The sequence below is a fragment of the Lepidochelys kempii genome, chromosome 15 (genome assembly GCF_965140285.1).
Source record: "Lepidochelys kempii isolate rLepKem1 chromosome 15, rLepKem1.hap1, whole genome shotgun sequence".
In the NCBI taxonomy this organism is placed as follows: domain Eukaryota; kingdom Metazoa; phylum Chordata; order Testudines; family Cheloniidae; genus Lepidochelys; species Lepidochelys kempii.
In genome coordinates this window covers 13,396,576-13,416,642 of record NC_136394.1, presented here as the reverse complement: position 1 = coordinate 13,416,642, position 20,067 = coordinate 13,396,576, and the positions used below count along the sequence as shown (strand labels likewise).

Sequence of the window (20,067 nt, the reverse complement as noted above, 5' to 3'; positions counted from 1 at the left end):
GGTTTTTTTTCCTTATGTAATCAGTCTTGGCAGCTAAATGCAGATAATCTTCTGAATACATCAGCAACAAAGAGCAAACCAGGGAGAAATCAATTTTCCCAACGAGCTAATCTCTCAGAGAGTACAGGATTAAATTGAAATTTAACATCCGCCACTAATAGTCATTTTATAATCACCTCACATTCCTTCTCCACAAATTTTGTAGTGGGGAGGGAGAAAATGTTGCAGTCAGATTTGTCCAGAAATGGAATTATATGGTATTATCATGGGATGTCTTTCCAGGCTTGTTCAGCAGGGAATAATTCAGGTCCATCCCTGGAGGAGGAAAAGAATGAAGCCTCTGCCTTTTAAAGTTGTTGTGATCTCACTGAGCAGAGAGGTAGGAATGACAATGCAGGTTAGCGCTCCCGTGTGCCATTGCTTTACACATAAAACTCATAAGCATTTCTGATCTACTTTCCTCTCTCTAATTTTCCAAGCCATCCTGCAGTGGCAGAAACATTTATTTTAATCTTTTGACTCTCTAGGCCTTTTAGGGATTTGTGAGGCTTCTGATGGCTTCTTTCATGGTTTCTGTACATCTTCTGGTGGTGGGAGAGGGGTGGGTTAGCTACCAAAATTATTGCCCTGAAGTCTCCTGTCTGAAGATCAAGAGGCTTTCTCTGTACATCTCTCATTTCAGTGCTGAGTGCATGTATCATTTCTGGCTGTCTGGATCTCAGACACACCTGACAAGATGTTTCTCTAGCTGAGAGTGACACCAATTACTGTCCTTTGCTTCTTTTTTCTTTCTACTCCTCCCTCTAGCCACACCCACACTTTTTAAAGAATGATTGCTAAATTCATAAGTTTTACCCTTTTTTTCCTCTTTTCCTCCGTTATTTCTCCTTTTCTATGTAAAGTCTCTCCTCTGCCTCATTTTCCAAGTAATCTTTTTATTCTTCACCCTTTTTCCTTCCTGCCTTTCCTTTTAATTGCCACTTTAATACCCCCACCATGTCTGTTTGTCCATCACGGAGGATTCCCTGTCCCCAAGTATTAACTACTGTAATTCTTCATGACTTCATAAAGGAATTACACAACCATTTTCCAAGCAGTGTTGGTGTTCTGCCAGTCATTCCCCATGTCAACATTTTAATGAGATCTTGCGACTGGTATACAGCACCTAGTACAGAAACTACAGGACGATGAAATCCAGTGATCAGGTGCTAATGACAGCATGGAAACTTCCAACATTTAGGTATAAATTCACATGGGGCTGCCAGCCTTTTTAGCTCAGCATAGAATTGACTCCGGGGAGAGCTGTAAAATAGGTCAAGTAGGTTAAACCCTCTCCAGCTCTGTCACACAATTCCAATAGCTGTACTATTCTATCGCTCTGAAAATCTTACTAGTATGGTTGGTTTTTTCCCCAGATGGTATCCTTTTTTTTCCCCATTTCTTAATCCAGTGATGATTATTAGAAGGAGTGGTCAGGAAAACACTAACATGGATCCAGGCAAGGAGGTGAAAGTGAGGATTTCCATATCTGGATTTATTCAGAAGTGAGGATGACTTTGCTTGAAGCCAGTTTATTGCGCTTGATCTGCATGTAAAATGAACGGAGGGGGAAATGGGATCCTGTCCCGCTAAATAAATGCTAAGATTTTTAAAGGGCATTAAAATGTAAGGTTAAGATTTTAACTGGTGAAAATCTGCTGTTTTATTATGAGTCTTTTGACATGCCTTCTGCCCTCCCTCCCTGTCCCCTCATCCCAACCTGCCCCCAACACACATCCACACCCCTTCCCAGGAGATCACTGACAATTGTATTCTGGTCTCGATTCCTTCACAAAGGAGTCACAGTGCAGTATATGGAGGAGAGCTGGGTCCCCCTGGTGAGACTAGAGCAGAATGCACTAAGGACTTTAAGATTTAATTACGTGCCTTCAGCTGCCTTATTTTTACCTCTACCTTAGTTACTGCCTGTTATGGTGATAGTCCTCAGTGGTACAGATCATTATCGCTTTTGACTTCCAAATACATGAAATTGTTTTAGTTTGCCATGATGCATTCTTCCTGAAACTTGTAAATGACCCCTTTACTCACATGCAAAACAGATTTTTATGAAATATTGAAGCTGTGCTATAACCCTTCCAAAACTAGGAAATTCAGAGTTAAGACAAATACTCCACCCTTAGTTCTTTCTGTAGTGTCTAAGTATTGCAACATACATACTGTATAAATATCCTTCTTTGATCCCAGATATTTGGGCCCAGTTTGATCCCAGATATGTAGTGGTGATTCTGGAAGTACTTAAGCTTTATATCTGTTGAAATATAGTAAATGAGATGCAGCGATGGTTGAAGAAGGCTACATAGGGCCCGGGAGGTTGAGTGACAATATGATGATAACTATAGAGAAGGAACTGGCACTAGATTTGATTCAGCATGAGAAATAATTGACAGTGTCATGGGGTCATCCACCACTCTGGCACCATCTGCTGGGTGTTTCAGGAATTAGCTCAGTCCCAGCAGGTGCACCCTGTTGTGGTGGTTGCTCTTCCCTCCCTGCTTCCACCTGCAGACCCATTACGGTTCCTTTCTCTTGGCATCTGCTTCATGGCACAGCCAGGCGGTGTCACCATCCGGTTCCCCTTCCGGGGTGGGGGGAAGGGGCCCAGGCCTGCCCACTACTCTGGGCCCCGGCCCAGGGATCCTGCAAACAGAAACTTCCTGCTGCCTCTTCCTTCCAGCTCACTGTCTCTATTCCTTGCGCCACTTTCCCGTAGCCTCAGTTCCTTCTGCTCCTGCCTCTGGCTCCAGCTCCTTTGCTCTCTTCCCAGGGCCTCGAGTCTGTAAATCCTGGCAGCCTGCCAGGAAGCCAGTCTTCTCCTTGCAGCAGATTCTCTCACTCTGGTCTGCTGATCCAGCCTTATGGGCTGGCTGGGCCCTGATCAGCTGATCCAGCTTTCACCCTAATTGTCTGCAGCTTCTGCCCTAATTGGCTGTTTCCCCTGCAACCACACCTTTGGTTGCCTGCCACTCAGCCTCGCTAGACTGATTTTAATCCTCGCAGAGCCAGTGCGGGTTGGGCGCCCCGTCACAGGCAGGAATAGTAATCTCAAGAGCAGAAGCTCAAAATAAAGGTGGTTGTAGGATGGGAGGTCTTTGACACATGTTAATACAGCATTTAATATGGCAGGGTGTGGAATTTTGCTGCCCCACTTCAGAGACATAGCAGGATCATGCTAAGATGGTTTCACTTATATCTCTGAGACAATACCCAGAGAGTCACAATGGGCACTTGCTCTTCCATCTCCAGAGTTCTCAGAGGGATCCCACCTCCATTTTTCATGTCTTTTTTTTCAATCCAAATCTATATAAAGCAACAAGGAGAGATTGTGAAACAGCATGGACTAAAATGCCAGATGTTTACAGAAGACACCCAGCTGTATGTCTCCTTCACATCAGATACAAATAGCACAGTTTCCCAGCTGTCCTCAACTTGCTTGAGTTCAGCAGTTGGATGCACAGCAGCTGATTGAATCTGAAGCCTGAAAAGACTGAGGTGATGCAAATAGAGTGGGAAGTACTTCAGAGAACTCACCAACTCTCTTAACCTTACCTTCCATTGAGGGCATCTGCCTTCATATTAATACAGTACACAGTGTAAATGTTCACTTTGACTCCTCACTGTTTCTGAATACCTGAATAGCTACAGCCACCCAAAATCCCCTTTTTCCATCTATGGCTGATTAGATGGCACCCCCTTCTGTTTTGTTTGGACTTAGCCACAGTGATCCACAGCGACTTCTGGGTTTGCTTATTGTAATTTTCTGTAACCAGGGACAAAATGCCAACCTTTGTAAAAGCTACTTTTAGTTCAGAGCATAGCAGTCCATCTGCTCTCCAACACAGAATGCCAAGATCACATGACCCCATTTCTCATTCTCTTCTCTGAATGCTGAATTAAAGTCAAGGTTTCAGTCCTTGTTTCAAAGCCATCCTTGGGACAGGACCAAGTTAACTTGGGGACTTCCTAACCCTGTGTGATCAATTATCTGCATCGACAGCTATATTCCACTGGAAAATGGAACTGTCAGACCTAAGAATGGTACCTGGTTGCAAAGAAGATGGAGCTTTCTTAGTGACTGGCCAAAAAAACTGAAACTTGCTCCTTGTCTTCCTTCTGAGTGAAATGCAAAACCTAAGCCTTCCCACAGCATCATGTTTTTAAAAAAAACATTTTTCTTGCATGCCTTCTGGTTTTTAGGGACTTCTTTTCCTTTATTTCTTTTTTTAAAATGTGATATTATTTTGGGTAAGCTCTACAAAAGAGATGGGTTTGGCATTTCATTCTGAAGCTGCTGAGGTTCATGGTTAACAAGATCTCTTCCAGGAGTGAGTTTCAGCTTTGTAGGCAATCCCATCTTAAATCTTTCTATTTTTATAACTCCTTATGTCTTTTCTTTGTTGTCTTGTCCCCCTCACTCACTTCCATTTTCCATCTCTCCCTCCCTTATTTCCGTTTTTTCTCTTGACCCTTTACTGTTTTTTCTGAGCATTCGTCTCCATTTTTCACAAGGTTTTCTGAAATAGGGCAAGCACTGTGGTATCTGTTAGTTGTAGTGTACTCCAGGGTGAGATTTTACAGTAGATGGATTTGCTAGCAGGAATAAATCAGACAGCTTCTGAGCCAGTCACAAGTAGTCTGTGTTTACTCTTTCTAATCTCTTGCTGTACCCACCTCCTAAGCTTGGCCTTGGTATACTCACTTCCCCTTGTCTCATCCATTAAGATCCATGCCTTTCATGTAGGTTTTTTTCCTCTCTTCACCACAGGTGCACTCTGAGAACAGCCTCACTTTTGAATGTCAGTGGGGTTTTTCCTGTTTGTGAAGGATCTCTTAATTCCCTCTTGCCTCACATTCAGACAGCACAAACTGATCACCTGATTCGCAAAAAGAAAAGGAGTACTTGTGGCACCTTAGAGACTAACCAATTTATTTGAGCATAAGCTTTTGTGAGCTACAGCTCACTTCATCGGATGCATTCAGTGGAAAATACAGTGAGGAGATTTATATACACACAGAACATCAAAAAATGGGTGTTTATCATGCACACTGTAAGGAGAGTGAGCTTAAGATGAGCTATTACCAGCAGGAGAGTCGGGGGGGGGAAGAAAACCTTTTTGTGGCTGACTTAGAACAACGCTTCCTCAGCTCTCGTCCCCTAATGCCCCTACTCTACTTGCGCTATATTGATGACATCTTCATCATCTGGACCCATGGAAAAGAAGCCCTTGAGGAATTCCACCAGTATTTCAACAATTTCCATCCCACCATCAATCTCAGCCTGGACCAATCCACACAAGAGATCCACTTCCTGGACAATACGGTGCTAATAAGCGATGGTCACATAAACACCACCCTATACCGGAAACCTACTGACGCCTATTCCTACCTACATGCCTCCAGCTTTCACCCAGACCAGACCACACGATCCATTGTCTACAGCCAAGCTCTATGATACAACCGCATTTGCTCCAACCCCTCAGACAGAGACAAACACCTACAGGATCTCTATCAAGCATTCTTACAACTACAATACCCACCTGCTGAAGTGAAGAAACAGATTGACAGAGCCAGAAGAGTACCCAGAAGTCACCTACTACAGGACAGGCCCAACAAAGAAAATAACAGAACGCCACTAGCCGTCACCTTCAGCCCCCTACTAAAACCTCTCCAACGCATCATCAAGGATCTACAACCTATCCTGAAGGACGACCCATCACTCTCACAAATCTTGGGAGACAGGCCAGTCCTTGCCTACAGACAGCCCCCCAACCTGAAGCAAATACTACCAGCAACCACACACCACACAACAGAACCACTAACCCAGGAACCTATCGTTGAAACAAAGCCTGTTGCCAACTGTGCCCACATATCTATTCAGGGGACACCATCATAGGGCCTAATCACATCAGCCACACTATCAGAGGCTCGTTCACCTGCACATCTACCAATGTGATATATGCCATCATGTGCCAGCAATGCCCCTCTGCCATGTACATTGGTCAAACTGGACAGTCGCTACGTAAAAGAATAAATGGACACAAATCGGATGTCAAGAATTTTAACATTCATAAACCAGTCGGAGAACACTTCAATCTCTCTGGTCACTCGATTCCTGACCTAAAAGTGGCTATTCTTCAACCAAAAAAACTTCAAAAACAGACTCCAAGGAGAGACTGCTGAATTGGAATTAATTTGCAAATTGGATACAATTAACTTGAATAGAGACTGGGAGTGGTTGAGTCTTTACACAAGGTAAAACTATTTCCCCATATTTATTCCCCCCCTCTCAGACGTTCTTGTTAACTGCTGGAAATGACCCTGATTATCACTACAAAAGGTTTTCTCTCCCCTCCCCCCCCCACTGTCCTGCTGGTAATAGCTCATCTTAAATGATCACTCTCCTTACAGTGTGCATGATAAACACCCATTTTTTCATGTTCTGTGTGTATATAAATCTCCTCACTGTATTTTCCACTGAATACATCCGATGAAGTGAGCTATAGCTCACGAAAGCTTATGCTCAAATAAATTGGTTAGTCTCTAAGGTGCCACAAGTACTCCTTTTCTTTTTGCGAATACAGACTAACACGGCTGCTACTCTGAAACCTGATCGCTTGATTGGATATGTTCTCTCCCTCCTCCTACTCCTCACGATATACCTATTTGGAGTACAGCAAATTTGAGTTAGCCAGCTAGCATGATACGTTAATGCCAAAAACATTTCAGTCCATGTAGTGGCTTTACTGCCTTTCTTTTTCTGATAGCTACCATTTGAATTCCACTTGTATGATATATATTACAAACTGTGTCTCCAGAATCCTTTGATAAAATTAAACCTGTGTATGAGATCTGTTATGTGTATGTATACATACAATTAAAGCAACAAAGATAGACGTACAGTATACTAAATTGTGATGATAGATATTGGGATGTATCTTGCTGAGACAGGGTGATGATCTAAGAGGAGTGGGTAGTGAGACATTTCATATGGACTTCTGACTGTACATACATTTCAGATTTATACTATGGGCTAAATTTTCAGTTGTTGGCCACCTCTTTTTTGTGTGCAAAATTGCAAACATGCAAGTACGCTAGTCTTTGCATGCACCCTTTAAATGGTGTAACACCCTTGTTAATTGAAATGTTAGTAATTGCACCCACAAAATCCATTGAGGTCAATGGTGTTTTTGAGTGCAAATGCTAACTCTTACATTCACATTGCTGTTATACTGTTGCAAATGAAATAACAACTGTGCACATGCAAGTGATAGAAATTTTAGTAGGCGTGATCGCCTGCAAGTGCGCCTCTTAACCATAGTGAAGGCTGAATAGAGGCCTAGCTGAAAATCTACTCCACAGCTATTGCATAACTTATTTATACAATGCTTTTTTTAACCACTCATCGATCTAATGGTAGCTTTCACTAACCTCTACTGTGTTTAACTGGCTCGGGGGACAAGAAAGGATTAAATATTGTCAGAGAAGGGAGAGACTTGTGGCTTTTTCCAGGCAGCTATTACATTCAGAGAACATAACGGCCATTCTGGGTCAGACCAAGTGGCCAATGCCAGGTGCCCCAGAGGGAATGAACAGAACAGATATTCATCAAGTGATCCATCTCCTATTGCCCAATTCCAGCTTCTGGCAAATAGAGACTAGGGACACCATCCCTGCCCATCCTGGCTAATCGCCATTGAGGGACCTATCCAACAGATTAACGTACATCAAATTCATCAGCAATGGACTACAAATGAAAAACTGCTGCTGTACTCTAGTAGAGCTGAGTACAATGTTGTTCTCCCCAAGTTATTAACTACTGCCGAGTCAAGTCAAGTTTTAGTTAAGACGCAAAAATCAGTTAGCTTACTGTTTTTTAAATGGCATTGTAAAGAAATCATGGAACTGGACACCAAACTTTAGTCTTCAAAAAATATTTAAAAACAGATTTAAAAGTTTAATAAAAGAAAAGGTATTTGGGGAACAAAACGTTCTTTTTTAGGATTTCCCCTTCCCCCATGTGCATCTGAGTTTCTAAGTATTCAGAGACCTAGATATAGATACTCTCACCTTTCCATTAGCGTGCAGTATTCTCTTCATGATGGTATCTGAGCATCTTTCATTCAGTCAGGTCACAGAACTTTGTTCCAAAACTTTTTACCTTGTTCCAGGTTTCTCCAAAAGGAATTTTTATCACTGTGGCTTTGTGCTTCATTGTTGGATCTAGTTTCTTGCACGCTGCACTTCTGTTCAGATACTCATTACTTGTCATTTTGGTCACCGTCTGTGCACTGATCTCCATCACAGTGGTTTTAAGCCCTCTTTTTGCTTCCACATGCAACATTTTTTTTCTCTTCATCTGTTCCAATATAACTTTCTCCACTCTGTGTATTTAAGTGGGTCTTCGTGCTAAAGACCTAGACTCCTAGAGATACAAAAGCCCTATTAAGTCATCTAATCCATTTCCCTGCAGGTACAATATTGTTCCCTTTAGAGAAGCAGCATAGACTAAACTAAGCACAATACCGTCAGCCAGAAATACCAAAATGCTAATCCTACCTCTGTGACTTATTTGCTGTCTGGTCTTGGACATGTTCCTTTACTCTCTGTGGAGCACTTAACTCTTTTCCCTTTTATAGGCATGGAGCTCTCCTCTCCTCTCTTCAGGCTGAGGGTAGGCAGGATGCAGAAAGATTTTCTATAGTGTCCACATCCTTAAACACTAGCACAGCTCTTTGAAGACTCACTGAGCACTTCCCCCACCACCACCTTTTTTTTTTTTTTTTTTTTTGGAAGAGGTGGAAATGGGGGCATGGAGTTCAGAGCAGAGGCTTTGTCCCCATGTCTATGCACCATCTGAAAAATGGGGATAGCAATACTTACCTACTTTGCATGGTGAATTAAGCTTCGATTCTGTAACCCTTTGCTCGAGCTGAGAGTGGTACTTGCATGCAATTAAACCCATTGAGGTCACTGAGACTAATTATGTGAGTGCTATTCAGTACAAGCAAAGATTGCAGAATTGGGTCTTCACTGTGTCTAAAGTGTTTTTATGATATAAAAGTGCTATAGGACTACTTAATAGTATTATAGTTTCTAGTGTTTCCTTTCATAACACAATACTTGAAGGGTTTTTTGTATTGTCTACTTAAGCATTTGATACTCTTGGCCGTGGGGTTTCTCCCAGTCATGCCTTTTGGAAACCCAGGTATGAATCTGTTTTGGAGTTCGAGTTCAGAGCTCAGCTCTTTCATCTTTCCTATGATGAGATGATATTTTGCTCTTTCTCTCCCTCTCTTTTAGTCCTTAATATGCCTTTATGTGTGTATATATTAATAGTTGCCTCCTTGAACAGCTGGAAAGCATTTGCTTAAGGTGTTAGTCTCATTATCCAGTTTGTTTTGTCAGTTTTTGTGAATAAATAAAGGCAGGTGTTTGATTCTGATTAACATTATAGTGTTGGTCTCTTGTAATACCTGACGGTACAAGGAAATCAAATGACACTGTACAGAGCACAAGGAGAGCAGGGCAGCAATTTATCACTTACAGCCCCTCTGCTTGTAAACTTTCTGTGCATCTGTAAAATGCAGGGAGAATATTTGCCATTTTTTCATTGTATACATGTTAGATTAGCAAAATAATGTGTCGTATTTGTATATATGATGCTCACTGGAAGTGTATAATATATATATCTACAGTTGTGTATATATGTATGTAATGAGTTCTCTGTATAAAGAGAGGCAGTGAGAGAGAATGTTAACTATAATGAAGTCATGAACCCAGGCGCCCGCTATAGGCATCTGCAAACACTGGTTACCCTGGCAACAAGTGGAAAGAGGTTGGAGAGGAAAGCTGGAGTAGGTTGTTGCACTGAATTGTTTTCAGCTTGTTTCCTCCTCACTAAAGCAGGGAGATGCTGAAAGGTATGATGTGCCTCTTTCTATTGTGTATGTTATATTATGTATAATAGAGCGCTGTTGGGAAGGGGTACGCAAAAATTTTATCTTATTCAGCTCCATTTTGCTCAGACAGACATGAACTTTTCTGTTTAAATATTAACATAAATGTTCTGTGTTGCAAATCTGTGTTTTCCCATTGTGCTTACAGTTCACAAGTTGCACTACAGTGTTTGAGTGCCAAATAAATCTCTGTACTGTATCTGTCCCATCTTCTGCCCAGGGATGGGTGGCTATTGCATCTCCTCTTAATGTCTTCGAAAACTGATTTTATTTTGAAGCTGGGTTTATAGAACTAACGTTTGAAAATGTACCAGGCTTGTACCAGTACTGTGTAATATAGAAAGATCTAGTTGAACAGGACTAAAAATGAGCTTCTGAACACCTCTAGACTGTGCTGTATCGATTTCCTTGTGCTGTTGTGCTGATGCAGAATATTGTAGCTCATGACTTAGTGGAGTCCTTGCCTCCCTGGGGAAAGTTTTTATAAGAAGAACTAGGACATTATGTTCATCGGGGCTGTAACAGTGTCTTCCACAAAGGCAAGTACCGTGATATTTTCTTCAGAATCTGTTTTAAGTGGATAGGAGAAAATTGAATTGCGTGTGTGTCTTTTTTTGTTTATCCTACAGTCTCTTGCTTTTTCTGTCTGTTCAAGGAGAAGAAATGTAGTGAATAACTCCACATTATATTGAAGTATCATTGGTACAAATTATGACAGGGACATTTGTATATGTATGTGTACACACCTGCGTGCAGTGAGACCACAGGTTAAGTGAATTGTTCTTAGTATTTTGTTTGTAAATTCAGTTTTTAAACTTAGAAAAAAAGATGTCTCTCTCAAGTAACCATGGCACAACACATCATAGTCACAAGAGAATAAAGAATCTCAGCCAATATAGGGGCATAATTCAGTCACTGGGCATTTAACACCTCTGAGAGTCGAGTTATTGATTGATTAACTTGACATTGGCTCCTTGTTCTGGTTGTCTGGAGCATTCATTACAATATTATATTAGAAATCGCTGTTTCCAGAAAGGTCTCAATAAAAATTCATATTTAGAGTTATCAGATTTATGTCCTTTCATTTGTATTCTCTTAAGAGTGAAAGGGAGCTGACAAATTAAATCTAATTTTATTCAAGTGAAATCTGATCTTATTCTGTAAAACTAGATATACAAGACATTTTCAAAAGAAATTAATAAAGCAGATTATTGAATATGGGATGGGTACACTGATAGACTATGTATATTTCAAGCTAGCACCATTAGGCTAAAATTTGATTGCTCAGAAGACCCAATCAATCAAGTCACGTGACACAATCTAGTTAGACTCAAAACATAGCAAATCAGTCCAAACAATGAAATACCTTATAATCAAACAAAGCAAATAATCAGCATTAAAGGATAAGTATTCAGTCATTAAGCAATAACACAAATCACAGCTCTTAATGTGAATGAGTGGTAAACTTAAATTAGTTGCTGACTTATTAAGCCCCTGATATGGCTTAGCAGTCAGTTACATGCGATTTCTTCTTAGGATACAGTTTAGTTACAGGATTTACAGCACACTCATATGTAGTATTTTATCTAATGAAAGGAACAGTAGATGGCAAACCTAGGTGAATAAAGACCACTTTATGCTTATCCCAAATTTTTAAAATCTGTCATCTGAGATGTTGCAGCAGCAAGGTGGGATTTGATAGCCTGTCTGTTGTACAGTATAATCCCTCAAAATTGTCATTGTTCTCCTGCTTCTCTTTTGGGGAGGCTGGGCTGTTCCTTCCTCTCTACCTCAGAGTCAGAAGAATTTTTTTTGCAATCATTTGATTCTGGAAGTCTACAGTGTCTAGCCCACAGCTTATCCTCAGAGGCCAGCAGCATAGAGGGCATTCGTCCTGTCTTCAGTCCACTTCAGGGCTGTTGTTCTTTTGGTACACAGCCTCTGGTACTCTTGCTTATTGTTAAACCACACTTACACCTGGTGTAGAGAGAATCCAAGTTAGGAAGTTTGGGAAATAGTAACACAGATGTCTCTCTAACTCTGTTTCTTAAACTAAAAAAGCTGAATTGTGTTTCTTCAGGATCCCTGTAGCTTAAACACCCCATTTTGGTATTGTTTCAGGTTCTTCTTATCTGTTCACACAAAGCGTATTTATATTTGACTGTTATCAAATATTTTTTTTTTATCTTTGTCATAGGATATATGTTACCTTTGTTATAATGTTATATGTGCTGCCATACAGGATAAGGTACAGAAGAAGAGCTCTGTGTAACTCAAATGCTTGTCAGTCTCACACCAACAGCAGTTGGTCCAATAAAAGATATTACCTCACCCACCTTATCTCTCTAATATCCTGGGACCAACAACACTGCACAGAGTACGATGCAGGAAGGAATATGGAGTAGAGTGCTGAAATGAGTGAACATATTCCTCTTTTTCAGACCTTTCTGCTTTATGGTTGACGATGAGTGGAGCATCACAGAATACATTCTGACTGTGTTTCACCTGATATCTGAACATTCATATGATGGAATTGTTATAGAATTTTCTGCCTGCAAACTCGTTGATTCTCAGGCTTATACAGACTAGCAGGCATAAGTTTAGGTGACATTTCTTTTTTTCACCAATTAGCATTTGCAAGTGCAATAATTTCATCACCACCCGGCTTGATAAACTTATTCTCACAAACTGTGTTCAAGAAATTTAGGAAATGTAACTCCTTGAAGAATTCTACCTAGATACGGAATCCCAGGTAGCTAGGTATTCCTTTTAATAGAGTTGGCAGGTTGTTCTTCAGCCATAAAACCTTCCTTTCAAACTCCTGCTGCAAAGGCAAGAATCAAGCAGCAGAACCTCAGTGTAACAGATTGTGAGATCTTAGCTACATTGGATGGAGATGGAAAAGTGATTTTCTCATTGCAAAAATACTGTTTTCTCCATAAATGTGGCAAGTTGAAATAGATGTTCCTTGGATAGTAACCATTATCAGTTAGTGAATCTAAGAAAGCTCACAGCTAGCTATTTCAGCCTGTCCTTTCCAGAAAGGACTATGATCAGGGTCTCATGGTAGTCAGTGAAAATTATACTACTCATGTCAAACATGCAGTCCTGGCCTTGGAATCTATATTTACATTCAGTAAAATATTTTTCTAATATAAATTAGCGTGGGTATGTGTGGGGGTTGGGAAGAGAGAAAGAGAGTGTGCAAACCAGTACACACACTATAAGGATTTGAGCTGTACGTGTATATACTTTTGAATGCCAGACTCTGGGAATTTCACAATGCGTTGATCTAAAAAAACGCATTAGTAAAACTACAGTAGATATGTCATAGATTCGTAGATTCATAGATATTAAGGTCAGAAGGGACCATTATGATCATCTAGTCTGACCTCCTGCACAACACAGGCCACAGAATCTCTCTCACCCACCCACTCCTGCAAAAAACCTGTCACCTATGTCTGGGCTATTGAAGTCCTCAAATCATGGTTTAAAGACTTCAGGGAGCAGAGAATCCTCCAGCAAGTGCCCCGTGCCCCATGCTACAGAGGAAGGCGAAAAATCTTCAGGGCCTCTTCCAATCTGCCCTGGAGGAAAATTCCTTCCCGACCCCAAATATGGCGATCCGCTAAACCCGGAGCATATGGGCAAGATTGACCATGTCGCTAAAGTTTGAGCATTTAACTATAATTCTTCGTCTCCAAATAGGATAAGCCAAGCTGCTGCTTCCACTGTGTCTAGATACTCATAATAAATAAACCTTATAGCTTGCTTTAAGGAGGTTTTTAATATAGTATCTATCTTTTGTCACCAATAATCAGATATAAATCTCTTGGATCAGTGCTGGCATGGCACTCCAGCCAACTATTATATCTCTGAATTGTCTGTGTAACGGTGCTTATGACAGGAGTTCCAATCCCCAGGTCTCAGAGGTTGGTGATCACATATACACGTTTAGGGAATTCACTTGGTACATGGATGTGCCTTTGCATATGCGAGAATTATTTATCGCACAGTGTTCCATCCAACTTTTAAAAATGCTATGTTTTTAAAGGCTTCATGAAAATCTGTGCTTTAATTGATGGTACCAAGTGTCAGAATTGTAATATTGCCACTTTAAATTCCCAGTATTTAATTTTCAATCATGGTGTTGTTGAATAGTGGCAGAGTAATGAAATGCCCACCAGTTATAAGATACACACAAAATAATTAGAATTAAGAAAGGGATCAGAAAAATCTCTTAATCTGTGAATTATCTTTTGTTAATGAAGAGGAGGAGGAGCTGGAAGGACCTTTGGAAGGGCTTGGATTTCAGCAGCAAGAGTCCCGACTTTGCCAACAGATGAAAATGGCTACTGTTGCTCCGTCAGCTGAGGCTGCATGCTGGCAAGTGGAATCAGTGACCAGCACAAGCTCAGGACATATCTGTACCCAAGGTAAGAATGTTCCATTCTCCATAGAAGCCAAATGGTCTTTCTTTTGGTTTAATTTGTGAAAGTTTGTTTTAATGAGCAATAAATCCATCTGTAGCAATCTTGTACCCAGCAGGGGCTATGCTTTCCCCAGCCTTCTCTCCATGCCTTCAGTCTTCCAGATTTTATGGACATTCATGGCAATGGCCCAGCTTCCTGGAGAAGTACCTTATAATTCTTCAGTGGCAATTCTCTTTGGCATATGACTTGCATGCTGAATACCCGTGGCAGCATAGCCAAACACAAAGCACCATTGTACCTGGCCCTTACTCTGTAGTCTGTACTGCTTTTAAAATAATAGTCAGTTTAAAAAGTAAAAAGCTTACTGAGATCACCTAAGATCTGCAGTATACCAAATCCAGAGGAGCTTACATGTCTAATCCTTTTGTCACTGCATCAGTTAGGCACTTTCCTAACAGGATTCCTCCACTGTCCCAGATAAATCGGATACAATTTGAAAGCAAAATCGGAAATTCACATTTATTACCTTTATTTTTTCCATGACTCTTCTCTTCTAATTAAACAGCTGGAGTACCTGCCTCGTGGAAAAAGATTTTCAGCAAAATTCAAAGAGAGATTGGACATTTATGTGGATAACAAGAATATTCATAGTTATAACAGTTAATGCTTTTTTTAAAAAAAGGTTTTGGAAGGAATATAAAGCCTCATGCTTCAGGGGTTAAGCCTGTCTCTCTAACTGTTAGGGATTGGGGTAGGGACTGACTTCTTGTTCTGTGTTTGTACAGCACTGAGCACTTTGGGGTGCTGGTCCGTGATTAGGGCTCCTAGGTGCTATAGTAATACAAATATAAATAATAAGATGATACCTACATGGGAATCAGATTATCCTGCGTTTGCCTATTGTAGTGTTTCTTGCACCTTCCTCTGAAGCATCTGGCACTGTCCTCACTTGGAGACAAAATACTATGCTATAGAAGGACCTCAGGTCTGATTGAGAGTGGCAGATCTGATGATCCTCTGCAGTATTAAGGAGACACCAAATTCAGTTTTACATCATTTTATAGGTGATGATGTGTCTGCTTTCCTGTCAGGCATTCGTAAGTGGAGTTCCATTTGGCTCTGATTAAATAGCCCTGCCTAATCCCAATAAAACTGCCCTGGCTTTACAGGTTTCTAGAGCTGAAAGTGTTTAGTTTGAAGAACAGGAGGTTGGAGTACCTCTTGTTATTGTACCCCTTACAGAGGCTCACATTGTGGGATCAGACTTGCATAATTTGATTTTATTGGTTTGTTGTTTTTGATGGAGTGTTTTTTGTCATCGTTCCATATAGAACGAGTAGCAGTATGGCTGAGAAATCTCTATTGGTCTCTCTCCTCTCTATGGACTAAATAGGTCAGCTAAGAGACAATGTCTTGTACTGATCATTATTACAGAAATATTATTTTAATTTGTATTACTGTAGCTCCTAGGAGTTCTAATCATAGATCAGGGCCCCACAGTGCCTAAGTGCTATGCAAGCACACAACAAAAAGATAGTTTGTACTCCAAAGAGCTTACAGTCTAAGCGTAAGAGAAGACAACAGTTGGATACAGACAAGACAGATGGGGAGAGTACAAAGAAACAGTGAGACAGGAAGATAATGTAGCTGTGCAGATGTTTACAGGGAGCTCCTCCTAAGCGGAAGAGGCAAAATGGAATAAGGTGCTTGTTTGAACAAGCAGACAATGGATGCGGGCACCACTGGCTGATTTGAGGTGGGAGTCAACACCTCAACAGTGAATGAGAGATGATAGGTTGCACAGGGTAGACCATGGGAGTGGTCTTGACAGGCAGCTTAAGTTTGATGCAATAGAGAAGAAGGAGCCTGTGGAGGGCTTCAAAGAGAGGAATGACATGATCAAAGTGATGGTCTAGGACGGGGTGGACAAACTTTTTGGCCTGAGGGCCACATTGGCTTTGCGAAACTGTATGGAGGGCCGGGTAGGGAAGGCTGTGCCTCCCCAAAGAACCTGGCCCCTGCCCCCTCTCTGCCCCCTCCCACTTCCCGCCCCCCTCAGAACCCCTGACCTATCCAACACTCCTTGTCCCCTGACTACCCACTCCCAGGACCCTGGCCCCTAACCACCCTCCAGTATCCCAGCCCCTATCCAACCCCCCCTTCTCCCTGTCCCCTGACTGCCCCAAACCCTATCCACACCCCCACCCCTAACTGCCCCCCGGTACCCCACCCCCATCCAACCTCCCTGTCCACTGACTACCCCGACCTCTATTCACACCCCTGCCCCTAGATAGGCCCCCCCGGGACTCCTACACCTATCCAACTCCTCCTGCTTCCTGTCCCCTGACTGCCCCCTGGAACCCCTTGCCCCTTATCCAACCCCCTCCTTAACATGCTGCTCAGAGCAGCAAAGCCCTGCTGCCTGGCCAGAGCCAGTCATGCGGCCAGAGCACTGGTGGTGCATCACACTGAGGCTGCAGGGGAGGGGGAACAGCAGGGGTGAGCCTCCCTGGCTGGGAGTTCAGGGGCTGGGCAGGATGGCCCGCAGGCCATAGTTTGCCCACCTCTCGTCTAGGAAAAGTAATTTTGCAGTGGCATTTTGAATGGATGTGAGTAGGGCAAGATTACATTTGCCAAGTATTGTACTTGTCAAGGAAAGCTTGAGATATTGTGTGTCTCAAGAAATGTCACTGCCTTTTTGCTGTTACCTAGAGCATGAACTGCAGAATCCTGAATCGGTTTCTAGCACTTTGCATCTCCTCCTGCTCTTCCATTTCCTTTTCCATTTCTGAGTCTTCATACAAAAATCTTTGCAGTGAAATATATGACTGGCTCAGATGATTTCTTTTTAACTAAGATATTGTTTTCTATCCTGTGACATATGTAAGCATGGAAAACCCCTGAAGTTCTCTTCCTGATTCTTTTCTCCTCAGCCTCCAGTTCCAAGCCAGAAGTCAGTTCCAATTCACATTCCTTGGGAAGCCAGCAGAACAAAGCAGACAGCACCAGAGTAAAAACCCGCATTCTGCCCACTATGCCAAAGCTTTTTATCCCTTCATCTATCACCAAATTTCCACCTGAGATCACTGTCACCCCACCAACACCAACCTTACTTTCTCCAAAGGGCAGCATTTCAGAAGAGACAAAGCAAAAATTAAAGGTAATTCAAGAAAAAGGTCATGTTTGGGTTTTACCTTAATTCTCCCTTTAAAATGAGATTTTTCATGTCATTGGAACAACTTCTCCTGTCCCCAGCTCATCACAGGAGATGAGGTATGATGGTATGAGGCCCTAGCTGCTCCCAAGTGGAGTTACTTTAAGGATTAGTGAAGTGTAGGCTGTAGGTGAGCTCATAGATATCATGGTCCCAGTGCTTGCAGGAGTTCATAGCTACTGCAGTCCTAGCAGTAGTCATGAAAAAGGACGAAGTAGAAATGCAGTCTGATTGGGATATCCCAGCTGTTCCAGTCTGTGTCTTATTATAGAGAGAACTTCAGGAGTACTGGCTGTGAGGAAGCTTACTGATGATTCAGTATTATGGAGCCGCAAGCTGGGACACACAAAGTTTTACAAATAAGGAGACTCATACATGTTGAGGAATAGCAGACATTTGTCTTTGAGCCCTGTGATCGTGGGTTTATTCTAACTATTCAGCAATATATTTCTCTTTTTTCTTTTTTCTTTGGGTCAGTCTGCTATTTTGTCTGCTCAGTCTGCAGCAAATGTAAAGAAGGAGAGTCTTTGTCAGCCAGCATTGGAGATCTTAGAAACCTCAAGCCAAGAGTCCTCACTGGAGAGTGATACTGATGAAGATGACGACTACATGGACATATAAATAGATTGCAGTGGTCATCACCAACAACACCAACCATATAACCATTCTTCTGTTGCCAGCATCTCTGCCAGACAGTACATCTTGCTCTTCGTTGGCATTGTCCTCCAATTAATCTTCATCAGCATTTTGTCATTCACCTCCATTATCTTCACCACCATCACTGCCTCTGTATTGCCTTCAAAAACTTCTCCATTCTACCTATCATGGTGCTTGATGGAAAGAATGATTGGTCACCAGCCAGTTAATTCATCTGGACCAAAACACCACCTTTAAACTCCAGTAAAGCCAGTCTTGTGAGCTGCAAGCATTTCTTTCTACTTGCTCTTGCTTCTCCAAACCAGATCCTTGGGAGCCATTCCAGTGGCTTTTTCTTTAAACCTTCCCTTTAGCTGTCTTTTAGCATTTCTCCCTAGTTGACTTTTCCTCCAGATAATTTAGCAGCCCAGGCTCCTGCTCTGTGTTTCCAGCATCTCCAGCAAAGATGAGTGGAGGGAAGAAGTTGGCAAACCAGCAAAGGTTTCTCCTGCCATCACTGATTTCCTATGCCTTCTGGAGAGAATTGGTGAGTGTTTGGCTTCTTGGCACAGCCACAGGACATGTCAGAAGTTGGCTGGATGACAGATAACCAGGAAGTTGGGTTTCCAATGTGGGCAGAAGTTTTGTCCCTCCCAAATTGTGCTCATTTCACCCTTAAGTGTTAAGTCTAATAAAATATTATTTACCTGAATGTTGGCTCAAAGAACTGGACTGAAGACACATCTTCCAGCATTGTCTTATGGTCCCTTCTCTTCTAATTGCCTTGGACAAGCATTTTGGGCCAGGGGCTAGATGATATTTTTATGGTGATATTGGGGAATGTTATAGATTTCAATACCATTTCAGTCTGTTTTTTACAGAATGACACGAAAAGGTGTTTTTTATCTATCTGAAGAGGGATTGCTCACAGTTATTTATATGGGAAAATAATGGTAACAAACAGCATCTTTTTCTACTGAATGTTAACTTTGTAAAATAATGAATGCAAACCATGCAAAAAATATATACATGCCACATATATAATATGCATACAGCTTGCCATGTTAGATTGCTCTTTGTGTTTGGGGGGAGGTGTGTTTTTGTGCAGTGCGGAGCTTTGTATAAACATTTTTTCTAATAAAGTTAAAATGTACTCACAGTTGCCTCTCTTAACTGCTAGTTGGAAAGAGCAGGACATCTGTTCATCCTCCCATGATTCTGGAAACAGGTGCCCTTTGTGGTTAGAGGAGGGATGCGGGGGGGGGATCCATTATTTTGTAAAGACTGGCCACAAATCCATCTTAAATACACCTGGTCTCACATCTCCATCTCCTCAAGAACTGACCAAGGCCAGTTCAGACAATGTTGCCAAACATGCAGCCACAGGAAGCCCTGCTACAAAATCCATTCTAAAATTTTTTCATGACATATCTGGGATATTATTTGTATTATTGTAACACCGAAGAGCCCTCTTAATGGGCCAGGACCCCATTGTGCTGGACGTTGTACAAACACAGAACAAAAAGACAGTCCCTTCCTCAGAGAGCATACAGTCCACTCTTTGAACACTGATGGATAACATAAGGGAAGAGAAGATAGCCCAGTGATGACAATGGCCATATTGAAAGAGTATTTGACTGTACAAACCTGAAATTCATACACTATCATAGCAATCACTTTTTCTCGTTAGGAGGAAGAACTTGTTTTTAACATGAATCCTGAACAGATATGAGCCCAGGTCAAAATAGAAATTCAAATATTTACAAACTTT

At 41.7% G+C, this 20,067-nt stretch overlaps 1 protein-coding gene across 4 annotated transcripts in view; it reads left to right on the top strand.

The window, feature by feature from the left end:
* The window catches only part of CABIN1 (calcineurin binding protein 1), a 206,308-nt gene extending 186,853 nt beyond the window's left edge, over positions 1 to 19,455 (top strand). For all 4 annotated transcript variants that reach the window (XM_073312662.2, XM_073312664.2, XM_073312663.2 and 1 more), the window contains exons 36-38: positions 14,285 to 14,449; positions 17,380 to 17,606; positions 18,138 to 19,455. In XM_073312662.2, the coding sequence (XP_073168763.2) occupies positions 14,285 to 14,449; positions 17,380 to 17,606; positions 18,138 to 18,281 (536 nt within the window). In that variant the 3' untranslated portion in view covers positions 18,282 to 19,455. The remainder of the gene's footprint in view (positions 1 to 14,284; positions 14,450 to 17,379; positions 17,607 to 18,137) is intronic.
* Positions 19,456 to 20,067: the final 612 nt, after the last annotated feature.